This window comes from Labeo rohita, chromosome 25 (assembly GCF_022985175.1).
Source record: "Labeo rohita strain BAU-BD-2019 chromosome 25, IGBB_LRoh.1.0, whole genome shotgun sequence".
NCBI lineage: Eukaryota > Metazoa > Chordata > Actinopteri > Cypriniformes > Cyprinidae > Labeo > Labeo rohita.
This window is the reverse complement of record NC_066893.1, coordinates 25,679,512-25,706,264: the sequence shown is the minus strand read 5'-3', so window position 1 is coordinate 25,706,264 and position 26,753 is coordinate 25,679,512. Positions and strand designations below refer to the sequence as shown.

Here is a 26,753-nt window from a genome sequence, read left to right as displayed (position 1 = left end):
TATATATATGTATATATATATATATATATATAGTAATTTGCTTATTTATTTAATTATTTTATATATTTACATGAAATGTAAAATGAACATGGAAGTGTAGATCGATGCATTCTTACATAAACTGTTGCATTCAATGCTATAGGATAATTTGTGAATTTGTGTACTAATGGATTTATGAATGATATAAAAAGGCCCATTGTTAATACTGTGTCAGCACCTTATTAAATAGCCAAATAAGAAACAGGAGAGGAAATACTGAAGAACAGTTCAGACCAAGTCATGTGATGCCCATGCAGTGCTTTCACCATTTACGGCACAATACAGTCATAGTGCTGGTGCGAAAAACTGCGTTAGACTGACTGGAATGCATGACAATCTAAGATCAGCTGATGTGGAAACAGCCAGCTGCATTATCTTCAGCAAAGCAGCTGATCCCAGAGCAGTTGTTTTAAAACCGCGGGCTGTAGTGTGTCCATTCCGAGAGCAGCGCCGGGTCCTGAAGGCATATGTGGAGATCATGTGGTCTAAGCGTGTTGAGACCACAGAAACCGGTCGCAGCGCTCCAACATGGTCTGAATTAGTGCTCTAAAATGTCAGAGAGAAAACAATAAATGCATGAGGAGAGAAACTGTTAAACATTATCTACATTTAGAATGGAATACAAGTATACTGCGCAGTATAAACTGGACCCTACCTACTATTTTCCAAAATACAAAAAAACAAATTGTTATATAGAATACACTGGCTAGTATTTTCCTAATATGATATGTTTGCAATGGAATACTACTGTTCTACTTTCTATATAATGTACACTGCCTCTTGTTTTCCAGAGACAAATAAATTCGAATGCAATATTAGCATACTACACAGTATGTATTTTACACAGCCTGATAATTGGCTTTCCTAAAACAATATGTTTGTAATGGATTACTAACGTGCCATTTTCAAAAATAACAATAGCTAACAATGACTAAATTCAAACTCCCATTAAAAACATAAATTAATATGGCATAAATGGTAAAAGTAGTATGCTAGTATGCTATACAACCAATATGTTCAAAATAAGCAGTATGTACTGTACACTCCCTAGTATTTTCCCAAACTAATGTCTAAATTCAAAATAGCATGCTACTCTTAATATTTACCCTATATCTAGCAAGAGTAAGAGTTGTAAGCTAGTATGCTATTCAGAATTAAACCGTTATGTTCAGAATTGAATACTAGCATACTTAGCAGTATGTACGTCACACAGCATACTATTTTGCAAAATCAATGCCTAAATTTGAAACTGCATACTACCATACTACTCCTACCATTTGTCCTATATCATCATAGGGAAGAGTAATAGTAAGAAACAGTAAGAGTAGTATGTTAGTATGCTATTCTCAATTTTTCCAGTATGTTTGGATTGCATTATTAGCATATTGCACAGTATATAATGTACACTGCCTTGTATTTGTTTGTAATGGCATACTATCATGCTGCTTGCCATGTAATGTACACTGCATACTATTTACTACACAAAAAAGTAAAATAACATAAAATATATTCATAAGGGAGAAAATATAAATATCATATGCTAGAATGCACAGTATTAACATACTGTGCATTATATACTGTAGACTGTCTACTAATTTTCAAAAATAACAAATTAGTAATAGAGTACTACCATTTTGCTTGCTATATACTGTACACTGCCTACTATTTTCCACAAAATAATGTCTTAATTCGAAACAGGATACTACCATACTACTCTTACTACTTGTCCCATTTCTTTCTAAAGCAGAAATGATAGGAGTTGTGTGTTAGTATGCTATTCTGAATTCAAACAATATGTTCAGAACTGGATACTATAATACTGGGCAGTATATGAAGTACACAGCATACTATTTTTAATGCAATACAAGCATACTGGGCAGTATAAACTTCGTATACTGTACACTATCTACTATTTTATAAAAATAGTGTCTAAATTTGAAATGTCATACTATTAAACTATTCTTACTACTTCTCCTATATCATATTATGGCAGAAACAGTAATAGCATGCTGGTTTACTATTCTGAATTCAGCCAATATTTTCAGAATAGAATATTAGCATACTAATATTTGCCTTCCTAAAACAATATTTTGTTAATGAACTATTAACGTACTATTTTCCAAAATAACAATGGCTAACAATGTCTAAATTCAAACTTGCATTTAAAATACATATTGTTATGGCAGAAATAGTAAAAGTAGTATGCTAGTATGCTATACAACCAATACGTTCAAAATAGAATATCTAAATCGAAACAGCATACTACCATACTACTCTTACCATTTCTTCTATATCATTATATGAAAGATTAATACTAAGAAATAGTAATTCAACCACTATGTTCAGAACTGCATACTAGCACACTGGGCATTATATGATGTACACAGCATGCTTTTTTTAATGTAAACAAGCATACTGGGCAGTATAAAGTTTGTATAATGTGCACTACCTATTTTATAAAAGTCTGTCTAAATTTGAAATAGCATACTATTATATTACTCCTCCTACTTCTCCTATATCATATTATGGCAGAAACAACAGTATGCTGGTATGCTATTCCGCATTCAGCCAATATTTTCAGAATAAAATATTAGCATACTACCGACTAGTATGCACTGTAAACTGTCTATTGTTTTCTAAAAACAATTGGATCAGAATGGAATATTAGCATTCTGTACACTACCTACTTTTTTAATGTTTAAATTCAAAATAGCATACTACTATACTACTCATACTACTAATTATATACTATATAATTTTATATGACAGAAATACTAAAAGTTGTATGCTAGCATGCTATTCCAAATTCATACACTAGTGGGATCAAGTGGACTACAAGTGGTAACTAAATACATTTTTTTAATACAGAGATAGTATGTTAAAAGCCCATTTTAGTTCATATTTGACACTTAGATATTCTTAAGATTATCCTAATTGGATAAGATTGAAATGGAATATTAGCATACTGTGCAGTATATACTGTAGACTGCATACTAATTTTAAAAACGCAGCATATCTTCGTATGGCAGAAACAGTAAGGAGTCATATGTTAGTATGCTAACTTTAATATGTTTGAAGTAAAATATTAGCATACTGTGTAGTATATACTTCTTTTTATATTTTTGTTAAAAACTAAGTTTGGCATTGAATACTAGAATACTGCTTACTGAAAGGCACACTATTAATTTCCATGCTCTCACCTTTGCCGCTTCTCAGCCATACGAAGCAGCTCGCAGACCAGCGTGGAGTGTGAACTGAGATCCACCTGTATCCCGCGCTCCTGGAGGGCCGTCAGGGCCTGATCTGGCCCGAAAACCCGCACAAGATGCAGGATGATGTTCTCCGGGCTGATACGAATGTTCCAGTCAGTCGAGCCGTCTGATAGGTCGGGAGAACTATTGCTCGTGCCGTTAGTGTCGTCTGAACAAGATCCATTGGGGCTGCTGGGCAGGGCTGAAGTGGACGGGGCTTCGGTGCTTGAACTGATTTGCTGGGAGAGCTGGAGAAGCAACACCCACTCATCAAGAGACTGAGGTACAATACCTGCAGAAAGACAAAGAGAGAGATTATAAACATGGAATAACTCCATAGGTCTTCCAGTCTAAATAGAAGGTTCTTGGTTAACATAAGCAAATTAAATGACATTGTATCAGGGTTCGTACAGATACTGTAAAATGAAATTTCAGGACTTTCAAGGACTTTTCAAGCACTACTTTTTTATTTTAAAGGACTTCAATCAGAGATCACTCTTGTCTTATCTTTTTCTTTGTTTTTTTTTTGAAACTGTACTGCCTTAATTGTTTGATGTTTTCTACTGTTCAGTTAAAAATAAATAAATAAATACTTTTTTTTTTAAATTGTGAAACCACTCTGAAATCCTGATCTAAATCAAATGATTCGCAAACCGGCACCAAAGTCTTAATCTAAATCAAATGATTTGCAATTCATGCTCCGAAGTTCCAATGTGAAGCAAAAGATTCACAAACCTGCTCCGAAGTTCCAATCTAATTTAAATGATTCACGTTACGTGCTCCGAAGTCCCGAACTGAAGTGCACCGAAGTCTCGATATGAATCAAATGATTCACAAACCGGCACTGAAGTCTCAATCTGAATCAAATGATTCTGTGATCCACGCTCCAAAGTTTCAATGTGAAGTAAAAGATTTGCGAACCTGCTCCACAGTTCCAATCTAAATCAAATGATTTGTGATATGTGCTCCGAAGTCCCGAACTGAATCAAATGATTTGCAAACCTGCACCAAAGTCTTGATATGAATCAAATAATTCACAAACCGGCACTAAAGTCCCAATCTGAATCAAATGATCTGCGATCCACGCTCCAAAGTTCCAATGTGAAGCAAAAGATTCGTAAACCTGCTCCAAAGTTCCAATCTAAATCAAATGATTCATGATACACACTCTGATGTCTCGATCTGACTTAAGTGATTCATGATCCACGCTCCAAAGTTCCAGTGTGAAGCAAAAGATTCACAAACCTGCTCAGAAGTTCCAATCTAAATCAAACGATTCACAATAAGCGTTCCGAAGTCCACCGAAGTCTCAATCTAAATCAAATGATTTGTGAACCTACACAGAAGTCTAAATCTAAATCAAATTATTTGCGATCCACACTCCAAAGTTTCAATGTGAAGCAAAAGATTCACGCACCTGCTCCAAAGTTCCAATCTAAATTAATCGATTTGTGATGCATGCTACAAAGTCCCAAACTGAATCAAATGATTTTTGCAAACCTGCACTGAAGTCTCGATATGAATCAAATGATTCACAAATTGGCACTGAAGTCACAATCTGAATCAAATGATTCGCAATCCACGCCCCAAAGTTTCAATGTGAAACAAAAGATTCACGAACCTGCTCCGAAGTTCTAATCTAAATCAAATGATTTGCAAACCGGCACCAAAGTCTCAATCTGAATCAAATGATCCGTGATACATGCTTCAAAGTTTCAATGTGAAGCAAAAGTTTTGCAAACCTGCTCCAAAGTTCCAATCTAAATCAAATGATTCATGATACACGCTCCGAAGTCTCGATCTGAATCAAATGATTCGCGATCCACACTCCAAAATTTCAATGTGAAGCAAAAGATTTGCGTACCTGCTCCAAAGTTCCAATCTGAATCAAATAATTTGCTATATGCAAAATTCTGATCTAAATCAAATGATTCGTGAACCTGCTCTGAAGTCCCAATCTAAATCAAATGATTTGTGATACATGATCTGCGGTCCTGATTTGAATCAAATGATTCACGATACGCAATCCAATTGAAGCACTTTGAAACACTGAATCACTTCTACGAGACAATAGTTTAATGGATTCTGAGTTTGGAACATTCAGTTTCACCCATCGCTACACTCTTTTTAAAATCGCTTCAAGTACCTCTTCAGGAATATTGCTATTTTCAAGGGTTTTCCAGGCCTTAAATTTCAAAAAGTCACATTTAAGTACTTTAAGTACTTTAGGCACCTTGTACGAACCCTGACAGTTTTGAGCATCTGTGAATATTGTACCATCATCTCCCTCTAGAAGTGTCATGTCGTCCAGTCTGCAAATGGCACTGAAAGCCTCAGGCCGCCGCTGCAGCTCTCTGCACAGGTACAGGTAACCCATCCAATACCTGAGAGACAAATAACAGTCACAGTATGCACTACACATTCTGATTCAATTCTACCCATTCTAATTCTACACCCACCCATGAGTTCTGCACATCTCCAGCATCTTCTGTTTGGAGGCCAGATCAGCAGGCAGACGGATCAACAGAGACAGCAGACGTCCATAACCCCAGCTGAAGAAGTGAGAGCGCCACCTACAGCACAGGAGACATTACAAGCAATTTAAGGATGACAATAGTTATTTAGAATGAATTATTTCAATCCACTTGTTGAGGAATCTAATTGCGTAAAAATAGTTTTGTGTACCTGGGCTGTCCGTCAGGAGTGAGTGTGTCATCCTTCTGTGGGGCATCATGGGATAGTGCCAGTTCCAGCCAATCCTGTCGCAGAGTTTCTGGCTGGAGAAGAGAGCCCAAGAAAGACAACCTGGCAGATGAGATAAATAGTTCATTTAATTCTTGTTCAAAAACAAGAATACAACAACAGTGTATAAATGATAACTAGTTTGAACAAACATCATAAAATACTAAATAATGAAACACAGCTGTACCGCTGCTGCTCGGCTCGTGATTGGACCAGATTGTCTAGATAAGGCAGGAAGTGGCTGGGTAAAGCCATGGCCATGATGTCAGAGGGGAGGATTGTGGGATAGAACTGTGGGTAGGCACGAACAGCCACCTCTCCATGCTTATCATAAAGTCTGAAGAGAGAAAAAAGGCATTATATTTAATATAAATGACATTCACATCTCTGCAGGTAGCAATATTGACATTATATGTACAGTTGAGGTCAAAAGTTTACAATCCCCCTTTCAGAGTCGGCAAAATTTTAATTCTTTTAGCAAAATAAGAGGGAACGAAGAAAATGCATGTTACTGTTACTGTTATTTAGTACTGACCTGAATAAGATATTTCACATAAAAGATGTTTACATATAGTCCACAAGAGAAAATAATAGTTACATTTATAAAAATGACCTCATTCAAAAGCTCACACACACTTGATTCTTAATACTGTGTTTTTACCTGAATGATCCACAGCTGATCCACAGTATTTTTTTGTTTAGTGGTAGTTGTTCATGAGTCTCTTATTTGTTCTGAACAGTTAAAGTGCCGCTGTACTTCAGAAAATTCCTTCAGGTCCCACAAATTCTTTGGTTTTCCAGCATTTTTGTGAATTTAAACCCTGCCCAACAATAGCCACTTCTCCACGGGCCGAACCATTCTCTTTGCTTAACCATTCCATTCTGTGCCGATCCGGGCCAGTCAGCACGGATATGGTTTCATTTTCCACTGTGGTGCTGATAAAATGGAACTCTTTGGAATGTTAACACAAATGCATCAGTCATTACTTTGGTAACGCAATTGTAATATAAACAGCGATATGGACGATGATCAGGTATTTCTGTTTTTGGGACTACTTTGTTAAATAAAAGAAAAAAAGGACACAACTCTTGGCGCAAGAAATATAATAAAGGTATAACGTCACCAACAAATGCTGAGGGGATATGCATACCAACGGAGACGGACACAGAAGGTAAAACCTTTCTAAAAAATACCACATTTATTGACAGTATTAATGCATGAGCTATGAACACAGCGTAACAGCTGTTTACTTGGCTGTTTAACAAATAGCGCTCTTTTGCTTAGCACACAAATTCTATTAGCATGGTTTTGCACGGTTGTCTAACCGTGCCGAGAATTCTGGGCCGAGAACGGTTTGTAATCGTGCCGTACCAGACTCAGGTGGAAACACACCGTTCTAAGAACCGTTCGGCATGATAGTGGAAAAGCGGCTAATGACTATATGATTTTGAGATCCATCTTTTCACACTGAGGACAACTGAGGGACTCATACGCAACTACTACAGAAGGTTCAAATGCTCACTGATGCTCCAGAAAGAAAAACTACGCATTAAGAGCCAAAACTTTTGAACATAATGAAGATGTGTGCATTTTTCTTATTTTGCGTAAATATATTTATGTCTTACAGAGGCTACAGAAATTGTTTAGTTCAGTTGTTTAGTTACAAAATAAGTCAAATTTACCCTGATCTTAAAATTCAAAAAGTTTTCAGCCCCCAGCTCTTAATGCATCATGTTTCCTTCTAGCACATCAGTGAGTGTTTGAACCTTCTTTCATAGTTGCATATGAGTCCCTAAGTTGCCCTTAGTGTGAAAAGATGGATCTCAAAATCATACAGTCATTTTTGGAAAGGGTTTAAATACACAAAAATGCTGGAAAACCAAAAAAATTTGTGGGACCTGAAGGAATTTTCTGAAGTACAGCAGGCGGTTTAACTGTTCAGGACAAACAAGGGACCCATGAACAACTATCACTAAACAAAAAAACACAGCTGTGGATCATTCAGGTAACAACACAGTATTAAGAATCAAGTATATGCAAACTTCTGAACAGTGTAACTATTATTTTCTCTTGTGGACTATATGTAAACATTTTTTATGTGAAATATTATATTCAGGTCAATACTAAATAAACAATAACATGCATTTTGTATGATCCCTCTTATTTTGGTAAAATAATTAACATTTCACAGATTCTGAAAGGGGGGGTGTAAACTTTTGACCTCTACTGTAAATACTAACCATGTGTGTGTGATGTAAACTCACCTGTACAGGTGTGAGAGGAGCAGAGGCGCGTTCCAGGGCTGAAGTTCTCTTAGACTGCGCAGAGACTTCAGCAGGTCGCCCTTCTGAATCACCTCTACCACCTTACTGGCCTGAGTAAACTCTGCAACACGCCACAGAATGTTAGGAAAATTAATATTAACAGAATTGCATGAAAGATTTGTGTTATTTATTTATTTTTTGATGGTGTGAAATGGCTGCATACATTGCAATGGCTGTATACATAACTCGGAAAATAAAATACTCATACGATGACCACAGCTACTGAAAGAGCTTACAGGTGCGGATGGGTATAAGCATAGGCTTAAACCCCACAAGGAGTATAAAGACCCTGCATATGGAGTGAAATCCACACTGAGAAACTCCTTCAGTGGCTTCGTCATGACAAGCATCGGGATGTTTACATCCTGCCAGGATGGCATCTAGCGTTTCTTGTCTCTGCCATTTGTAAGCTCTTTCAGTAGCTGTGGTTAACTAAAAGCCTCAAATGCATCAGAGCTAAAGTGGAGAGAACAAAGACGTGGGTCTTTAGGAAGGTTTATTTGTCTACAGGCATCTTCCCATTCTTTTCTCCTCTCCTTATCGCTAAGAAAGCAGTGACTTACATCACTTCTCTTGTTGCCCTTCGACTGAAAATTACAGCCAAAAGCCGAACAATGTGGCAACATATCAGTAATTTATTTTCACAGTTGTGTTGCGGTAAAAATAGCAACAGGAAGCGGCAGTAGCTCACTGAGTGCAACCTTTTCACATTATCGAAATAATGCCACCCCCCATAGTCCAAAATATGTATATTTTAAAATCTTTAATGGGTTTTCCACTTCATATTTCACTAAGAGACATCATTTATGTTATATTAACAAAAATTCCAGTAGGACTTGAATGCACCAAATTATTACAGTTAAAACACCTTACAAATACAATACAAACTTACCCAGCATGCCAGCAATATACGCCTTCATCACTTCGCGGTGCTCTCTGTATCGCAGCATACACATCTTCCTCACTCTCTCCTGGTCTAACAGGAAGAAGTACCTCCTCAGGAAAACACACACGTTTTCCACCCCTCCTCTACCAGGACAGCCCATCTCCAGATAAAGACAGGCCAGCTGCGAGAGGTCAGCCTGGAGGTCAGGAGGCAGAGGTTTGGGGGAAAACAGCTGTATTAGTTCAACATGGTTCGCCAGAAGTGGGAAAGCTCTGACTGGGGCGGTGGAGCAAGGGATGCTTTCGCCAAGGTCCTCTTCTTCAGTGAGCGTTGCGGATTCATCCAGGTTAGGAGAGTATATATCTGGCTGAACCACGACGCAACAGGACATTGATGAAACAAGTTCTTCCTCCTCCAGGGTCTTGTCCTCTTGAGTTGTTATTTCTTCAAGTCTGGTGTGATCCTCTGGGCCCAGGACCCTCTCCAGAACTGGAGCCCACTCTTGAAGTACATTACTTAGGCAGATGGGGTCCAGTAACACCATGGGGTCCTGGATCTGAGAGCTGCAGAGGAATACATAAAATCAACTCTAATAACAGTTCAGTGAACAGGAAAAGCAACTACAGTGACTGGGTAGCATTTTCAATTAGTACAACATGCTATATTTCAGACCAAATTTAAATATATGTACTTTGTCACACTTTAAAATGAACAGGAAAAGGCTAAACACAACAAAATGGTGCATAATCAATACATAATTTCTCTTTTGAATTAATGTACACTACCAGTCAAAAGTTTTTGAACAGTAAGATTTTTAATGTTTTTTTAAAGAAGTCTCTTTTCCTCATCAAGCCTGCGTTTATTTGATCCAAAATACAGCAAAAGCAGTAATATTGTGAAATATTTTTACTATTTAAAATAACTGCTTTCTATTTGAATATATGTTAAATATCATTTATTACTGTGATCAAAGCTGAATTTTCAGCATCACTGAATTTTTAGTCTTCAGTGTCACATGATCCTTCAGAAATCATTTGTTGCTCAAGAAATTATTATTATTATCAATATTTAAAACAGTTGAGTACATTTTTTCAGGATGCTTGGATGAATAGAAAGATCCAAAGATCAGCATTTATCGGAAATAAAAAGCTTTTGTAACATTATACACAACACCATTCAAAAGCTTGGAGTCAGTATAATTTTTTTTTTTAGACAGAAATTAATACTTTTATTAAGCAAGGATGCTTTAAATTGATCAAAAGTGATGATAAAGACATTTATAATGTTACAAAAGATTTCTATTTCAGATAAATGCTGTTCTTCTGAACTTTCTATTCATTAAAGAAACCTGAAAAAATTCCAATTTCCAATTCCAGTTTTCAACATGATAATAATAAAAAATGTTTTTTGAGCAGCAAATGTAAATATTGGAATGATTTCTGAAGGATCATGTGACTGGAGTAATGATGCTAAAAATTCAGCTTTTACATTTTTAAATCTATTCAAATAGAAAACAGTTATTTTAAATAGTAAAAATATTTTAAAATGTTACTGTTTTTGCTGTACTTTGGATCAAATAAATGCAGGCTTGGTGAGCAGAAGAGACTTCTTTAAAAATCATTAAAAACCTTACTGTTCAAAAACTTTTGACTGGTAGTGTATTTTAACATAATTCTTATGATAAAATAAAAAATGATTATTGACTAAACTACCACTTAAAAGTTTGAGGTTGGTAAGATTTTGAAAGAAGTCTCCTATGCTCACCGATCCTGCATTCACTTGATCAAAAGCACAGTAAAACAATACTATTTTGAAATTTTATTGTAATTCAAAATAACTATAAAGTATACTTTAAAATGTAATTTATTCCTGTGATGTAAAGCTGAGTTTTCAGCATCTTCAGTGTCACATAGGCCTCTTTAATATGCTGATTTGATGCTTAAGAAACATTTATTAATACTCTGAATGTTTTTACTGTTACTTTTGATCAGTTTTGTACATCCTTTTTGAATAAAATGTATTAATTACTTGAATGGTACTGTATACTGATAACCAAAAATGTATAATTCTCTCATCAATGTATTATATGGAAACATTCATTAGCTTAGAATTCAGCTTGTCCTGCCTGTATGCACCAATACGAAGCAGCGCTCCTTTAAACTCACATGGCTTTCTTTGTGGCGGCCCTCAACTCCTGCAGCTCAGACTCCGCGCTGGACTGCTCAGCGTTCAATCTTAGAGAGACAATCAAAAAAACCACAATTAAAACAATGTGAGTATACAAAACACCAACAGCAGCAGTCAGAAAACATCAGTACAGAGTCAAAAAGTAATCCAGACTCACTCATGCTCGACTTCTTCTGGAAGAGGGGTCACTGTGGCCGTGACCTCCCCTTGAACCCCTTCCCTGAGGTCAGGCCGAGGCCACAGGTCTGCGTTCATCTGAAGCGTGTTGATCTTCTCGGTGGTCTTCTTCACAAAGCTCGAAACACTGACACATTCGCAAACACAAAACACTGAGATTGTCATCAAAATCGCCAATGACAGCACAAAATATAAGGAAATAAAAGCCGCTGATTTCGCATAAAGTAAATAAAGAGCAGAAATAACTTGCTACCTTACCAATCACACGCATCAGCATAATATGAGACAATGAGACAAAGAAATGTGACACTACGATGAAACAGGAAGTTACAGTTTTTAAAAATAACCTGGGTATCAGCAGCTGCATTTTAATAAGCATAAAAAAAAGTTTGACTCTTCGGTTGACTTTTATTTCCTTGTGATCCAGCCAATCAGAGCAAAGCAGACTGGGTCTGGTGTGAAATTTAAGAGGAAGTGAAATTATCACAGTTTTTAGGGACAGCTGTATGAGTGTGAGTGTGTGTGTACCTGTCTCGAACAGCCTGCAGGGCCACTCGTGGGGGTTTTGAGCGGAAAGGCAGCGGCAGAAACTGCAAGCTGAGGTCTGACCTGTCGCCCTCTCCACGTACAGACTGAGAGTCTGCAGGATAGCAAAAGGAGGAGATGAAATGATAGAGGGATGATTGGAAAGAGACCGAGAATTAAGTCAGAAGATGTGGGACAATTAAGCCAAAGCACAGAATAAAGCAGATAATAACGATCAGGAAAAGATCAAAAAGTTCAAAACACCAGATAAATGATTAAACTACAGCTCATTGATGTTTTTAGTGTATTTTATTGCAAAATATATTTGACATACAACACACTGACATACAATTACTACTATAAAACGACACAGTTTGTTGCTTTGTTCAGAATTTTTTGCTTTTAAAATTGGAATTAAACTCACTTAGTATCTTTATACACATCCCTAGTCTTACTGTCCACAATTTGTCACAAATGGATAAAAGACACTTGCTCTGCACTGAAATTACTTCCAATAATTCCCCGTTTACATTTGTTTTTCTCATTTATTATCCAGATTTAATCTGAAATATGCCAAATTAGTAAAATCGGTCATTACACTTTCTGTGTAGTTTTATAGGCTAAATAATTTTATGTGTTGAAGAAAATCTTTCTTATGGAAGGTCGTTTTCAACACAAGATAAAAATAAAAGTAAGTAATTGCAACAATTTATCTCCCAATTCTACAAATTTACAAAATCACAATTGTGTTTAAATTGTTAAGTTTATATCAATATACAGCTGAAGTCAAATGCAAAATGTTAATTATCTTACCAAAATAAGAGGGACCTGACCTGAATAAGATATTTCACATAAAAGATGTTTACACATAGTCCACAAGGGAAAACGATAGTTGAATTTATAAAAATGACCCCGTTCAAAAGTTTACATACGCTTGATTCTTAATACTGTCTTGTTAACTGAATGATCCACAGCTGTGTGTTTTTTGTTTAGTGATAGTTGTTTATCATTAAACGTTAAATTTCCGCTGTACTTCAAAAAAATCCTTCAGGATCCACAAATTCTTTTTCAGCATTTTTGTGCATTTGAACCCTTTCCAACAAAGACTGTTTGATTTTGAGACCCATCTTTTCACACTAAGGACAACTGAGGGACTCATATGCAGTGATGGGAATAACGGCGTTATAAATAAATGGCGTTACTAACGGCGTTATTTTTTCAGTAACGAGTAATCAAACGAATTACTGTTTCCTACGTTACAACGCCGTTACCATTACTGCCAATAAAATACGGCGTTACTATCATTTATTATAATATTATTATAATTTTTTTTTTTAGTTCATCTGAATGGATGCGCAGCGTACGTGTATTTGACGAGCTGTAAACTCTAGCGTGAAGGCACACGACTAGCCGTCACTTTGTCTCACACACCCAAAGAAAGATACAGTCTTATACCATGCAGAATTGACGCGCTACGTGTAAACGATATTCTTTGTTGTATTTTTCTCTCAAAACAACGGAGCTCCTTTGAAATACTTCAGCTTTTAAGAACTGCTGTTTCTCCGGTAGTAGGCGGAACTAATGTGCAAACAGCAATCTCATTGGCTGGCGCTCACCTATTATCGTCCCTGTTTTGATTACAGCAAACCAGTTAGAGCGAACGCAGACACCGTGATTAATATTCATGAACCCAGCAGCTCATTAAACCTTAGTGTGTTTAATATTGTTATTAATAGTAGAATTCGTGGTAGTAACAAGACGTTCCTAGAAACACTAAATTACAAACAATATCACCACCAGTCCTAAGTTCAGTCAACATGACAAACATGCATTCATACATGGTTATTCTAATTACTAAAGTTCTAATGGCTAAAGTTGAATGCTAATTATAATTATAATATTATATCAGATATTTAATATTAGTCTGGTGAGTAAACTAAAAATGTAATTAATTTCATTAAAATTTCATTCATTTAACATATTTAATATTGGGGTCATCCAAGTTATTTAATATATTTAAAAATTTTGTTTTTTTTAAAAAGCAACACAATAGTTACTTTACCTGGTAATTAGTTACTTTTATAATGATGTAACTCTGTTACTAACTCAGTTACTATTTGTGAGAAGTAACTAGTAACTATAACTAATTAATTTTCAAAGTAACATTCCCAACACTGCCCACAACAACATTAAAATAGTGTAGATTAGTGTACAATGTTTTATATTTATTTTATAGTTATATTAAATTAGATTTTTTTTTTTAAGTAAGGCAATAGTTACTTTGCCTGGTAATTAGTTACTTTTATAATGATGTAACTCAGTTACTAACTCAGTTACTATTTGTGAAAAGTAACTAGTAACTATAACTAATTACTTTTTTAAAGGTACATGCCCAACACTGCTCATATGCAACTATTACAGAAGGTTCAAACACTCTCGGATGCCTCAGAAAGAAACGCAGTGCATTAAGAGCCAGGGGGTGAAAACTTTTTGAATTTAAAGATCAGGGTAAATTTAATTTATTTTGTATTCTGGGAAACATGTAAGTCTCTTCTGTAGCTTCTGAAGGGCAGTACTAAATGAAAACAATACGATATTTAGGCAAAACATCTTCATTCCATTCAAAAGTTTTTACCCCTGGCTCTTAATGCATCGTGTTTCCTTCTGGAGCATAAGTGAGTGTTTGAACTTTCTGTAATAGTTGCATATGAGTCCCTCACCTGTCCTCAGTGTGAAAAGATGGATGTCAAAATCATACAGTCATTGTTGGAAAAAACAAAGATTTTGTGGGACCTGAAGGATTTTTCTGAAGAACAGCAGGCAGTTTAACTGTTCAGGACAAACAAGGGACTCATGAACAACTATCACTAAATAAAGAACACAGCTGTGGATCATTCAGGTAACAACACAATATTAAGAATCAAGTATATGTAAACTTCTGAAAAGGGTAATTTTTATAAATTTACTATTTAAACTATTATTTTCTCGTGGAATATATTTAAAGTCTTTTATGTGAAATATCTTATTCAGGTCAGTACTAAATAAAAAAATAACATGCATTTTGCATGATCCCTCTTATTTTGGTAAAATAATTTACATTTAGCAAATTCTGCAAGGTGCAAGTAAACTTCAGAGTTTTCATTTTGCAATTCTAAGAAAAAGTCTGAGATGAAAAGCTGCAATTACCTGTTTTTCTTTTTTTTTTTTTTTTTTAAATCCCATTGCATAAACAAGCTTCCGTACTTTCTGATCAGTAATGAAATGTGAGTGGACTACTTCCTGTATCAAGACACATAATTCCCACTGAGCGAGCCCGACACTGCTAACTTGCTTTTAGGTTTGAAATCGATCTCTCCATTTTTCTGTGCCTCTCCCTCAGTCTCACCATTCTCCACCTGCTCCTCCTCGGTGAAACTGAACTCTCTCAGCCGCTCCTCCTCGAGCATCGATTGGTTGGTGAGGGAGCTGGCGTCATCGTCTGATTGGCTGCCTCTTCGGCTGATGACGCGGTAGATGCCGCAGTCCAGAACGTTGAAGCTCTCCTGCGCACATTCGTAAGAGACATTTTCATTTTGAAAACGTGCATCTACACATATGCCTCTGTGTTTTTGAACTCACGTGTGAGGAAATGCTGCTCCTGCGGCTGCTGCAGGCAGAGTCCAGTGGCTCCAATTTGCTGATCACTTCCTCCAGCTGACCAATCAGCTGCTGCTGGGAGGCAGAGTTTAGCTGAGCCTTGAGCTGCTCCAAGCGATCAATGGGGAGAGACTTCCTGGCCTAATGAGGAAATGCAAAAGAGAGAGATTATATTTAGAATGGAGCGCTAATGTAATATTTAATGCATACTGCGGCCTTCTTAAAATAGTATGTGAAAGAGTAGGCATATTAATTGTGTTGGTGTTTGTATGTGTACCCTGGATGTAATAATGGCGTGCTGAAACATGCAGCAGACAGTGGCGGCAAACGTCCAGTTCTCCCTCTTCATCAGACGCTCCACACAGCGCTCAGGTGACATCAGCGACAGGTGAGACAAACGTCCATCACCATGTAGACAAAATAGCTCGTTGCGGAAAACTGAAATCTCCACCACATCTATAGAGAGAAAAAAACAGATACAGATCCAAGAGCTGTAAAATCAGGTCATACAACATTTACAAAAAACAAATTCTATACACTGCCGCTCAAAAGTTTGAGATCAGTAAGACTTTTTTAAAGAAGGGTCGTGTGCTCATCAAGGCTGCATTTATTTGATCAAAAATACAGAAACAACAGTAATATTGCAAAATGTTATTACAATATAAAATAATGGTTTTTATTTTAATATACTTTGAAATATAATTTATTCCTGTGATGCAAAGCTGAATTTTCATCAGCTGTTACTCCAGTCTTAGGTGTCACATGATCCTGCAGAAATCATTCTAATATGCTGATTTATTATTAGAATGATCAGTGTTGGAAACAGTTGTGCTGCCAAATGTTTTTTAGAACCTGTGATTCTTTTTTTTTTTCTCCCAAGATTCTCTGATGAATAACAAGTTAAAAAGAACAGCATTTATTCAAAATATAAATCTTTAACAATGTAAATCTATGCTATCACTTTTTATTTAACACATCCTTGCTAAATAAAAGTATTAATTTCTAGAATTATAATTAATATATATAATTCTATTGTTACCTTTTAAAAATATTGTTTAAATATATTTATATGCTATATGTTAATTATGTTTATCTTTATATTATTATTACATTATTATGAAATTATGCAAATTGTATATTAAATATCTTTAGGAAGATTGTAATATCAGTAACATCATTTAATATTTTTTCAAAAATACGTAAAATGTATATTTTATTTTTATGAAGTTATTGTTACACTTATGTATGTTTATATATATATATATATATATATATAATTAAATCTAAATCTAACTTTTATATCTATTATATAAATTATATCAAACATTTATGTTAATATATTTGCCTATTAATTTTATATATATCAAATATTTATTTTAACATATTTTGGCTATTAATTATATATATATATATATACATATATACACATATACACACACATACATATATATATACATATATAATATAAATTAATATAAAACATATTTTTATATAGATAGCTTTTAAATGTATATGTTAACCTTTATAAAAATAGAAAAAAATATATATATAAAACTATATTGTTAATTTAAAAAAAAGTTAAAATACATTTCTATGTTTTATGTTAATTATATTTATTTTATATTATTACTAATTTATACTCCATTATTATAAAACTTTTGCTAATTTTATATTAAATATTTTGGGAAGACAGATAAAGAACCATGAGCTGTAATATCAGTAATATCATACATTTTTCAAAAGTATGTAAAATGTATTTTATAGGTTAAACAATGACCTCTCACCTTTAACCTCTGTCCACAGCAGAACCTGACCACTGTGAGGTGTGAAGATGTAGATGGCTGAATCGGTCCAGGTGAGAAGGTTTTGATCACTAAGAAACATACAAAATTCTCAAGTCAAATATTAACCCTAAAACCCTTTCTAACCTGAGACCTTATCTTCATATATCTTTATATCAGGAATGAAATACTATGCCTTTACTAAAGGTCTTGTCTTATGATAGTACAGGGAGTGGTTACCCAAACTGAAGGAGTCTTGGGAAAGCCAGAGACTGTGGACTCGTCTGTGTGGGGTTAAAATGTGGCTCATCCCTGAACACGAAGTAAGTAAAAATGCACAAACATTATATTTTAGAGAGAAAAAGGTTGGAGATGCAGAACTAAGAGGCAAATCGACAAACACAAATGAGGTCACAAGTTAGCGTTAAACGCACAAACACTCACTTGTAAGAGATGAGGGGCAGCGGTGGACAGGCCAGCAGCTGTTTGAACTGGTGTGTGCTCAAGACCTCGCCACTGAAACTGGCCTCCCATATGCGGGAGCCAGGCCGGGCGCAGTACAGCAGCGCCTGACCTCGCTGACCCGCAGGACCCTGCAGGAAAAAACATGCCCCAAACTCTCCATCTCGCTCTTTATTACCCACACGCCAGAACTTCTCCCTGAGAGTAGAAAAGAGACAGGAACAGAGTGAAATTTCATCGGTTTCATATGAATTTTCGTTTCGTTTATCTTATGTTTAATATGCATTTTAATCTAAGTTATGGTCTGAGGACATTGGGGACAATGTGATATCAATATCTAGCAAAATGCTATCAAAAATAATATCAAAATGCACTAATGTTCTACTGTCATACACTACCAATCAAAAGTTTTTGAACAGTAAGATTTTTTTATGCTTTTTTAAGAAGTCTCTTCTGCTCACCAAGCCTGCATTTATTTGATCCAAAGAACAGCAAAAGCAGTAATATTGTAAAATATTTTTTACTATTTAAAATATCTGTTTCTATTTGAATATATTTTAAAATTAAATTTATTCCTGTGGTCAAAGCTAAATTTTCAGCATCTCCAGTCTTCAGTGTCACAAGATCCTTAAAAAATCATTCTAATAAGCTGATTTGCTGTTCAAGAAACATTTTTATTAGTAGTATTACCAATATTTAAAACAGCTGTGTACATTTTTTTGAGGATTATTAATCTTAATTTATAGAAATTAAAAACATTAAAAATCTTACTGTTCAAAATCTTACAAAAACCTTTTGACTGGTAGTGTATGACACTAGAACATCAGTGCATTGTGATATAATTTTTGATAGCAATATTGCTAGATATTGATATCACATTGTCCCCAATGTCCTCAGACCATAACTTAGATTAAAATGCATATTAAACGTAAATTAAACGAAATGAAAATTCAGGTATGAAATCAGGTATGGGGAATTTATAGAAATTAATACTTTTATTTAGCAAGGATGCTTTAAACTGATCAAAAGAAAGTGATGATAAAGACATTTATAATGTTACAAAATATTTTTATTTCAGATAAATGCTGCTCTTCTGAACTTTCTATTCATCAAAGAAACCTGAAAAATCTAATAATAAATGTTTTTTAAGCAGCAAATTAGAATATTAGAATGAATTCAGAAGGATCATGTGACTGGAGTAATGATGTTAAAAACTCAGCTTTAAAATCACAGGTATAAATTACATTTTAAAGTATATTCAAACAGAAAACAATTATTTTAAATAGTAAAAATATTAAAATTTGACTGTTTTTGCTGTACTTTGGATCAAATAAATGCAGGCTTGGTGAGCAGAAGAGACTTCTTTAAAAAACATTAAAAATCTTTCTGTTCAAACAATTTTGACTATAAATACCTTAGTTCAAATAAAATGTACATATGTGTTAAAAATGTTCTAATGATCATCTCAGCGAGTACTTTTCATTTTTTTTAAACTAATTGTCAGTATACTTGTTGGACATGTGTCAGCCCATGTCTCCACAAACACACACACCTCTCTGTGTCACACAGGTAGCAGCGGCTGAGAGACGAGACCACCAGGTGTCCGTCCGAATAGCCCAGCTGAACGACACGTGAATCCACTGTGGTGATGGTCTGAACTGGGAAGATCACAAACGCAGAGCCCTGTTTGGACGACAACAAACAGAAACACACAAGCACAGATTAAAATCACTGATTATCATTTAAGTAAAATGCAATAGTGTTCAAAAGTCTGAGATCAGTCATTTTTTTTAAAGTAATGAATATTTTTATTCAGCAAAAGTGCATTAATCAAATGTGACAGTAAAAAATATTTATAATGTTACAAAAAAAATTCTAATTTAAATAAACGCTTTTAACTTTCTATTCATCAAAAAAACCTTGAAAAATGTATCAATTTCCATGCGACACTGCAGGGCTCAACAGTGCGACCATTTCAGTCGACTGACCCGACTCAGTATATTTGTGTTTGCACTGAGAGGAGCTTCAAAGGTTTTTACATGTTTTTGCAATGTTGAGTAATGTATCACAGACATAACTCACCAATCCTTTCATACACAAAGTGTAGAGAGAGTGTAAATAAGAGATTCACTGTGCAGCGTAGAAAGCTTTGTTGATTATAATGGAATATAGTGGACTATATCTATAGTGAAATCGCGATGAACTAAGATGAGTGACAGCTTTTAATGAGTTTGTAAATGAGATATTGATTTAATAGAACAGTTAAATACACAAGAAGTTAATATTAAGTGACTACATTGTCTGACTGTAACACTATAGCCTGATTTTGCTCTATTTCATCGTCAAAAATAGTCTGAAACAAGTCACAACTGAGCCGCTGCGCATCTCCATTCAAACACAGTGGTGTTTTGTTTATGAATGAATGTGCATTTGTAAACGAATCTAGTGAGTCGATTCAATTTCCCATTCATAAAAAAAAAACTTGCTTTATTCCTGAATGAATCAACCATTCGAACGAATCAAATGAATGAATGATTCAGTAATTAAATCAGTGACTTGCCGCCGCCTACTGGTAGATTTAGTTTCATTTGTAAAGTATCTCTTCAGTTATTTAAATCATTTAATATTTCTATATTCAAAATTTTATATTTAAAACATTAATTTGATTGCACTCATGCCACATCTGAGCCTCATTAAACAAATGAAAATACACCTACAAGCCACTTTTGTGTTCTTCTGTGCCACCTCTGTAGTACAAATTAATTTGCTAATACTAATTTCATTTGATTGGTAACTTATTCTACTTGTTCTTATTCTGTTGTATTGATTAGAAATTTAAAAAAGCTTAAAACATATAATAAAAAAAAAGGATATAAAAGGCATAAATTTATATACTTTTAAATCACAAATGCTCATCTTGCACTAGCTCTGCAATGTTATGGTCCCACATTACGCGTGACCTTTCCAACGTGATTCCAACGTGAAGTGTGAAGTCGAGGCAGCATAAGACAAGCATTTGTGGTTAAAAAGTATATAAATGTAAATTTTTTTTAGAAAATGGCAGATTCTTTTGCTAGATTAGATCATGTTAAGCCCTTTGAAGCTGCATTAAAACTGCAATTTGGACCTTCAACCCATTGAGGTCCACTATATGGAGAAAAATCCTGGAATGTTTTCCTCAAAAAACTTAATTTCTTTGTGATTGAAGACTAAAGAAAGAGATAAACATCTTGGAAGACATGGGGCTTAGTAAATTATCAGGAAATTTTCATTCTTTTCTTATACCTTCCCGAGTTTAGATGACCCAGCCCGGACGCAGGACACTTTCCCTCCGATATCTCCGACAAACACTCTTAGTGCCACGGTGTCCCAGCACAGAGATGTTACTGTCTGTCCACGGTGCTCCCAGGACACAGAGACGCGCTCAGGGCGGCCACGCCGCTCCAAATGCAGCTCCCACACCACCACCAAACCCTGACTGGGGACACACACAACAAATAGTCCAAATTGGCAACCAAAAACACCGGAAGCGCATATAATATGGGGTGAACATGAATACCTTGTTGCTACAGCGATAAAGTCTTCATCATGGGGGCAGCATGAGACCTGCGTGACTGAGCCTTCCTATAAAAAAAAAAAAAAGCAGAACTTACTTTTATTTTCACTCAGAAAATGATATGGCTGTTATTATAAATTTACACCATTTTTTTCAAGAGCATCCAGAGACTAAGTTTCCTTTTTTTCACTGTTGTCTGTGCACACTTCCTGCTTTCTAGCTTGTAAAAACACTTTTCACAGGTCAAAGCGGAGCATGATGCGCTCTAAACCCTGACATAAGTGTAAGATGATGCCACTGGACTATCCTGTATGACTTTGTGATCAATAACTATTTATAAGCACAGGAAAAAGCAAGTAAGTCATGCACATACTGTTGCAGATTGCAAAATGTTTAAACACACAAATTAGGCCTGCATGATTTGAGAAAACATTTTTCTTTTGCAATTTTTCTAATTAAAAACGTAATTGTTATTTAAAATGTGAAAAAAATAATAATAACAAAAACAAAAATATATAATACTATTATTACTCTTATTGTTATTATTATACTTATTATTATATGAAAACCTAAAAAAATGAAATAAGAAATATAAATATTGTATTATTTGACCATATATATATATATATATATATATATATATATATACACACACACACACACACACACACATTACAACTGCAAAATTACAACACTAATATTTATGGCTGTCCTAATTTCTTCATTTCCAAACACTAAACTTTTGAGTTTTTGGGAAGCAGCATTTACTGTGACAAACTGATAATCACACTAAGCCATATGACAGTTCCTGGTCTTATTTTGATTAGTCATGCAGCCCTAAGGCAAGTACATTTATATCTAACTGATAAAACCGGACAACAGTATTTCGACACTGCTGATAGTTTTGTGCACCAACTCAATCACTAACTGTGTTAAAGGGGAACTTGTGAAATGATTTAGTTGTGTGTACTTTGTGTGTGAGAATGAGTTTCTGCTTCCAGCCATCTCTCTGAATGAGGTGAAGGCCTCCGGCAGACGTGCCCAGAGCCAGCCACTTCCTGGACACGGAGAGACATGTGCACTGCGAGATACACAGATGGAGACAGAAAGATATTAAAGAGAATCTCACAAAATCTGATAAGAACAAGAAAGGAAATAAAATAAACAAATAATATAATAACATTAATATCAATATAAAATAAAAATATAAATAATTTCACTTAAATAAAAGGGCTATGAAGATATTTGTCATTTTTAAATTAAATTAAAAAATTGTCATTGATGTAATGCAAAAAAAAAAGATGAAAAATACTGAAATGTAAATTAAATTAATTATATGTAAAATTAAAAACAGTATTATATTAGTTATAACATTTATATATTAAAATGATACATTCTTGTTGTACTGCTTTTGAGTACAGAAATTTAACAGAAAAATAACAATTTCTTTAAAATTATAATTATATTATCATTATATTATATTTTATTTCAGTAATTTAAGCTGCCAAGAACAAAAAAGAAAATAATATAAATAAATAAATAATATAAATATTATTATAAAATAATAATATAAATAGTTTTGCTTAAATAAAACTGCTATTTCAGTAATTTAAGCTGCCAAGAACAGGAAAGATAATAAAATAAATAAAATAACTATTAATATAAAATAATAATATAAATATTTTTGCTTAAAAGGCCTATGAAAATATTTGTCATGACAATTAGAAAAGTTATTAATGTAATGCAACAAAAAAAAATCCTAATTTTCAAATTAGTATTGTCATTAGTTCTAATATTTATATTAAAATGATAATCATTTTCATATCAAAATAACAATTTCTTTCAAATTATCATTATATTATCATTAAATTTTATTTTATTTCAGTAATTTAAGCTGCCAAGAACCAGAAAATAATATAAACAAATAATATAAAGTATTATAAAATATTTTTGATTAAATAAAACAGCTATGAAAATATTTGTCATGACAATTAGAATACAATACAATTATAATGTCATGACCTTTTCATTAAGATAACGCAACAAACATTCTAATGACTGAAATGCAAATGAAATTATGTAAAATTTAAATGAGTATTTTTATATTAGTTATAATATTTATATATTAAAATGATACATTCTTGTTGTACTGTTTTTTAATTTATGCTGAATTTAAAAGAAAAATAACTTAATTTCTTTAAAATTATTGTTATATTATCAGTTTATTTTATTTCAGTAATTTAAGCTGCCAAGAAGAAAGAAAATAATATAATAAACAGTACTAATATTAATATAAAATAATAATACACATTTTTTGATTAAATAAAATGGCTATGAAGATATCTGTCATGACAATTTAAAAATTGTGATTAATGTAATGCAAAAAAATACTCTCACTATTGAAATGTAAATGAAATTAATTGTGTAAAATTTAAATTAGTATTATTATATTAGCTATAATATTTAAATATTAAAATCATAATTTTTTTGTTGTACTGCTTTAAAAAAAAACAACTTAATTTCTTTAAAATTATCATTATAATATTATTATAATATTTTATTTTATTCACTAATTTAAGCTAAAACTGTAATGTCGCAATGCAAAACAAAATGTATTGTAATTGTAAATGTAATTGTAATTTTCTTCATGCAAAATATATTTTCAGATTTTTTTTCCTTGTTTTTTGGGGTGAAAGACAACTCGAACATGTTTTTCTTAGATTCATCCACTTATTCTCCATAAGCAAAATAATTCTTATTGCAGGAAATCAAATAAACAGAACAGAAACTGAAACACGTTTTATCACGCTCACTGAAAAGTAAACAGCACCAACCACAGTTCGGGTCAGTTTGAATATCAGATGCCATAAAACCTGTTACAATCAAAACTTTTAGTCTTTCACAATAGTTGAGTAGGTAAATGTGTGGTTTACTTTGATTCGTCCCGAATCCAGCCGCAGTGCGGAAAGAAGGGGGTCCAGACAGTCAAACTCTGCCAGGACATGAGTGCCGGCCTCCACAGGAACCACAGGAATCATCCTGCACCGGTCTGAGAGGAAACAACATTGGGTTGTTTTAGTGGGAATCAGCACATGCGGCATGTCTGTCTAACCAAACAGCATTTCGATGCATCATAAATGCATTCCTACACATGCATGGCATGCTGGTTACAAAAACAAGCGCAAATATTTAGCAAATTGTGAGAGGGTACACAAACACTCATGCAGGTTTAGTTCATTTAGTCTGGCTTTTAGGCCACATTAAGTCTTCACACAGAATTTTGAACAGTCACACAGCAGCCTTGACTTAGCTAATACCCAAAAATGCGCCCTCAGTAGGCAGCACACTGAGCTCACTAGGTTTTGAAACACAACCCTGTTCGGTGTCATATGATTTCCAGCGAAATCCAATTGAAAAAGCATGACTTTTACATACAACTAGATTACTGCATCAACTATATAATATAAAACAATGCCTAAATTAACCAGATACACGACAAAACCCCAATATAAGAGTGACAGATGCAAAACATCTCATCTGTTGGGAAACTTTTATTTACTTAATTTGTTTTTCACACATTTGACAGTAAGCAGAAAAGAAAAAACGCTCACCAGCTCATGCAAATACACTCATTTTACCACTTCCCCTTCGTCTGAAACACACATTTAACTACCATTCAGTTTGTAAAACACTTTATAAAAGTGAACCTAAGTTAGAAGTTACAAATCAAAGCGACGCGTTAGCCGATTAACAGTTAGCATGACTGTCAATCACGAGATCTGAGCTTAAAACTCGCCAAAAGAGCCAAAAACATCGAATAAAACCGTGTTTATTGAAGTTTGTTGACCACGTTGTGCCTTTAAATAGCTTTAATAAATGTGAAAGTTGATTCTGAGCTGGAAGCTCGGGTAACTTTCACAACTAACAACGTTTTAGTTTCTATTTCTCCTCCTAATGAGTAACGTAAGTCCTCAATGTTTTGTCATTAACACGTTTAAGGCAAGAAATAAGACTTTTTAAACGTTATTTACTTCGCAACTACAAAAGTTTAAACTTAACGTTACGTTAACTTGTCTGAGTTGGTAACGTTAAATGTGTCACCTCAAGTATTTCTATAAAGTATTTAAAACGTATAAAAACGCGTTTTACCTCCTCCTGAGCTCCAGGCGCATTTAAATCCGCGAAATTTCCAGAAATGTTGTAAAAACGAATCACATTTTGTGTAAAGTGAAGATCATGATGTGTTTGTGCCGCCGTGACTCCTGCAGTGTTTGACAGCTGACTGAAAAAGTGACCGGTGCTACTTTCCCATAAGGCTCCACACATTTCGACGCGCAGTGATTCTCACTCAGAGAAGGGAACTATTTCTGGCGCCTTTGGACAGCACTTGTTATTAAGTGTTTGTGGAGTTTTACATACTAAATAAATACTAAACAAAATAAATAAATCTTCTAATCATTAAACGTTCAAGTTTCATCTAAAAACATCTGCTTTACAAACAAATGCCTGTAAGAGACGCGTAGGTGTCCCAGCAGTAAATTGGGGTCCATGGGTCCATTAAAAGCTCTTGCTGCTGGTATTGATTGATATTCGAGATGCCCAGGAGAATAAAGCCTGTTACATCAGCAAGCAAAAATAGCTAAGATTCTACCCTCAAACATCTTACGACCTTGTAGTTAATGTGTTTAAGCATCAGATTCGGATTTATATGTATGAATTTTATTATATAAAGATAGCCATCACCAAATGCACGTGCAGAATGACTAAACTAAACTGTATGGTGGGTCTTGAGAAGTTATTATAACCTGCAACAGTATTGATTACTGCATCAGTTCTGATGCATACAGTTGGAGAACAATACAAAGGAGTTAACACGCAACAAATTGGTTTATATTTGATTTGATTAGTGAAATACCGTAAGAGGTGCAAAATTTTATTAAATATTAATTTGTTGCCCAAAAATCAGTTTGAAAGTTTGGTTTTAGCATGTTTAAGAACATAATTTTATTTATATATAAAAAAAGAAAAGATTAAAATAAATAAATATATATATATATAAAAATGAATACAAAATGCTAATAATATTCTAATAATTTATACTATCAATTTCTAAATTCATATTATTAATTTGTAAATATATATAAAATATAAATTTTTGGATTATTATTAATTTGTATTAATTTAAT

At 34.0% G+C, this 26,753-nt stretch overlaps 1 protein-coding gene across 1 annotated transcript; it reads right to left on the bottom strand.

Annotated features, from left to right (window-relative positions):
* Positions 1-25,858, bottom strand: hps5 (HPS5 biogenesis of lysosomal organelles complex 2 subunit 2). Its single transcript, XM_051099798.1, has 23 exons — positions 25,717-25,858; positions 24,501-24,616; positions 22,538-22,648; positions 21,571-21,635; positions 21,297-21,489; positions 19,564-19,694; positions 17,994-18,209; positions 17,790-17,861; positions 17,553-17,641; positions 16,046-16,224; positions 15,751-15,909; positions 15,518-15,674; positions 12,136-12,247; positions 11,588-11,734; positions 11,409-11,477; positions 9,250-9,806; positions 8,298-8,418; positions 6,220-6,369; positions 5,976-6,095; positions 5,750-5,863; positions 5,568-5,674; positions 3,240-3,582; positions 1-585 (listed from the first exon to the last, which is right to left on the bottom strand). The coding sequence occupies exons 2-23, from the start codon at positions 24,603-24,605 to the stop codon at positions 525-527; spliced, it is 3,378 nt and encodes a 1,125-aa protein (XP_050955755.1). The 5' UTR covers positions 24,606-24,616; positions 25,717-25,858; the 3' UTR covers positions 1-524.
* Between the last annotated feature and the right edge of the window lie 895 nt (positions 25,859-26,753).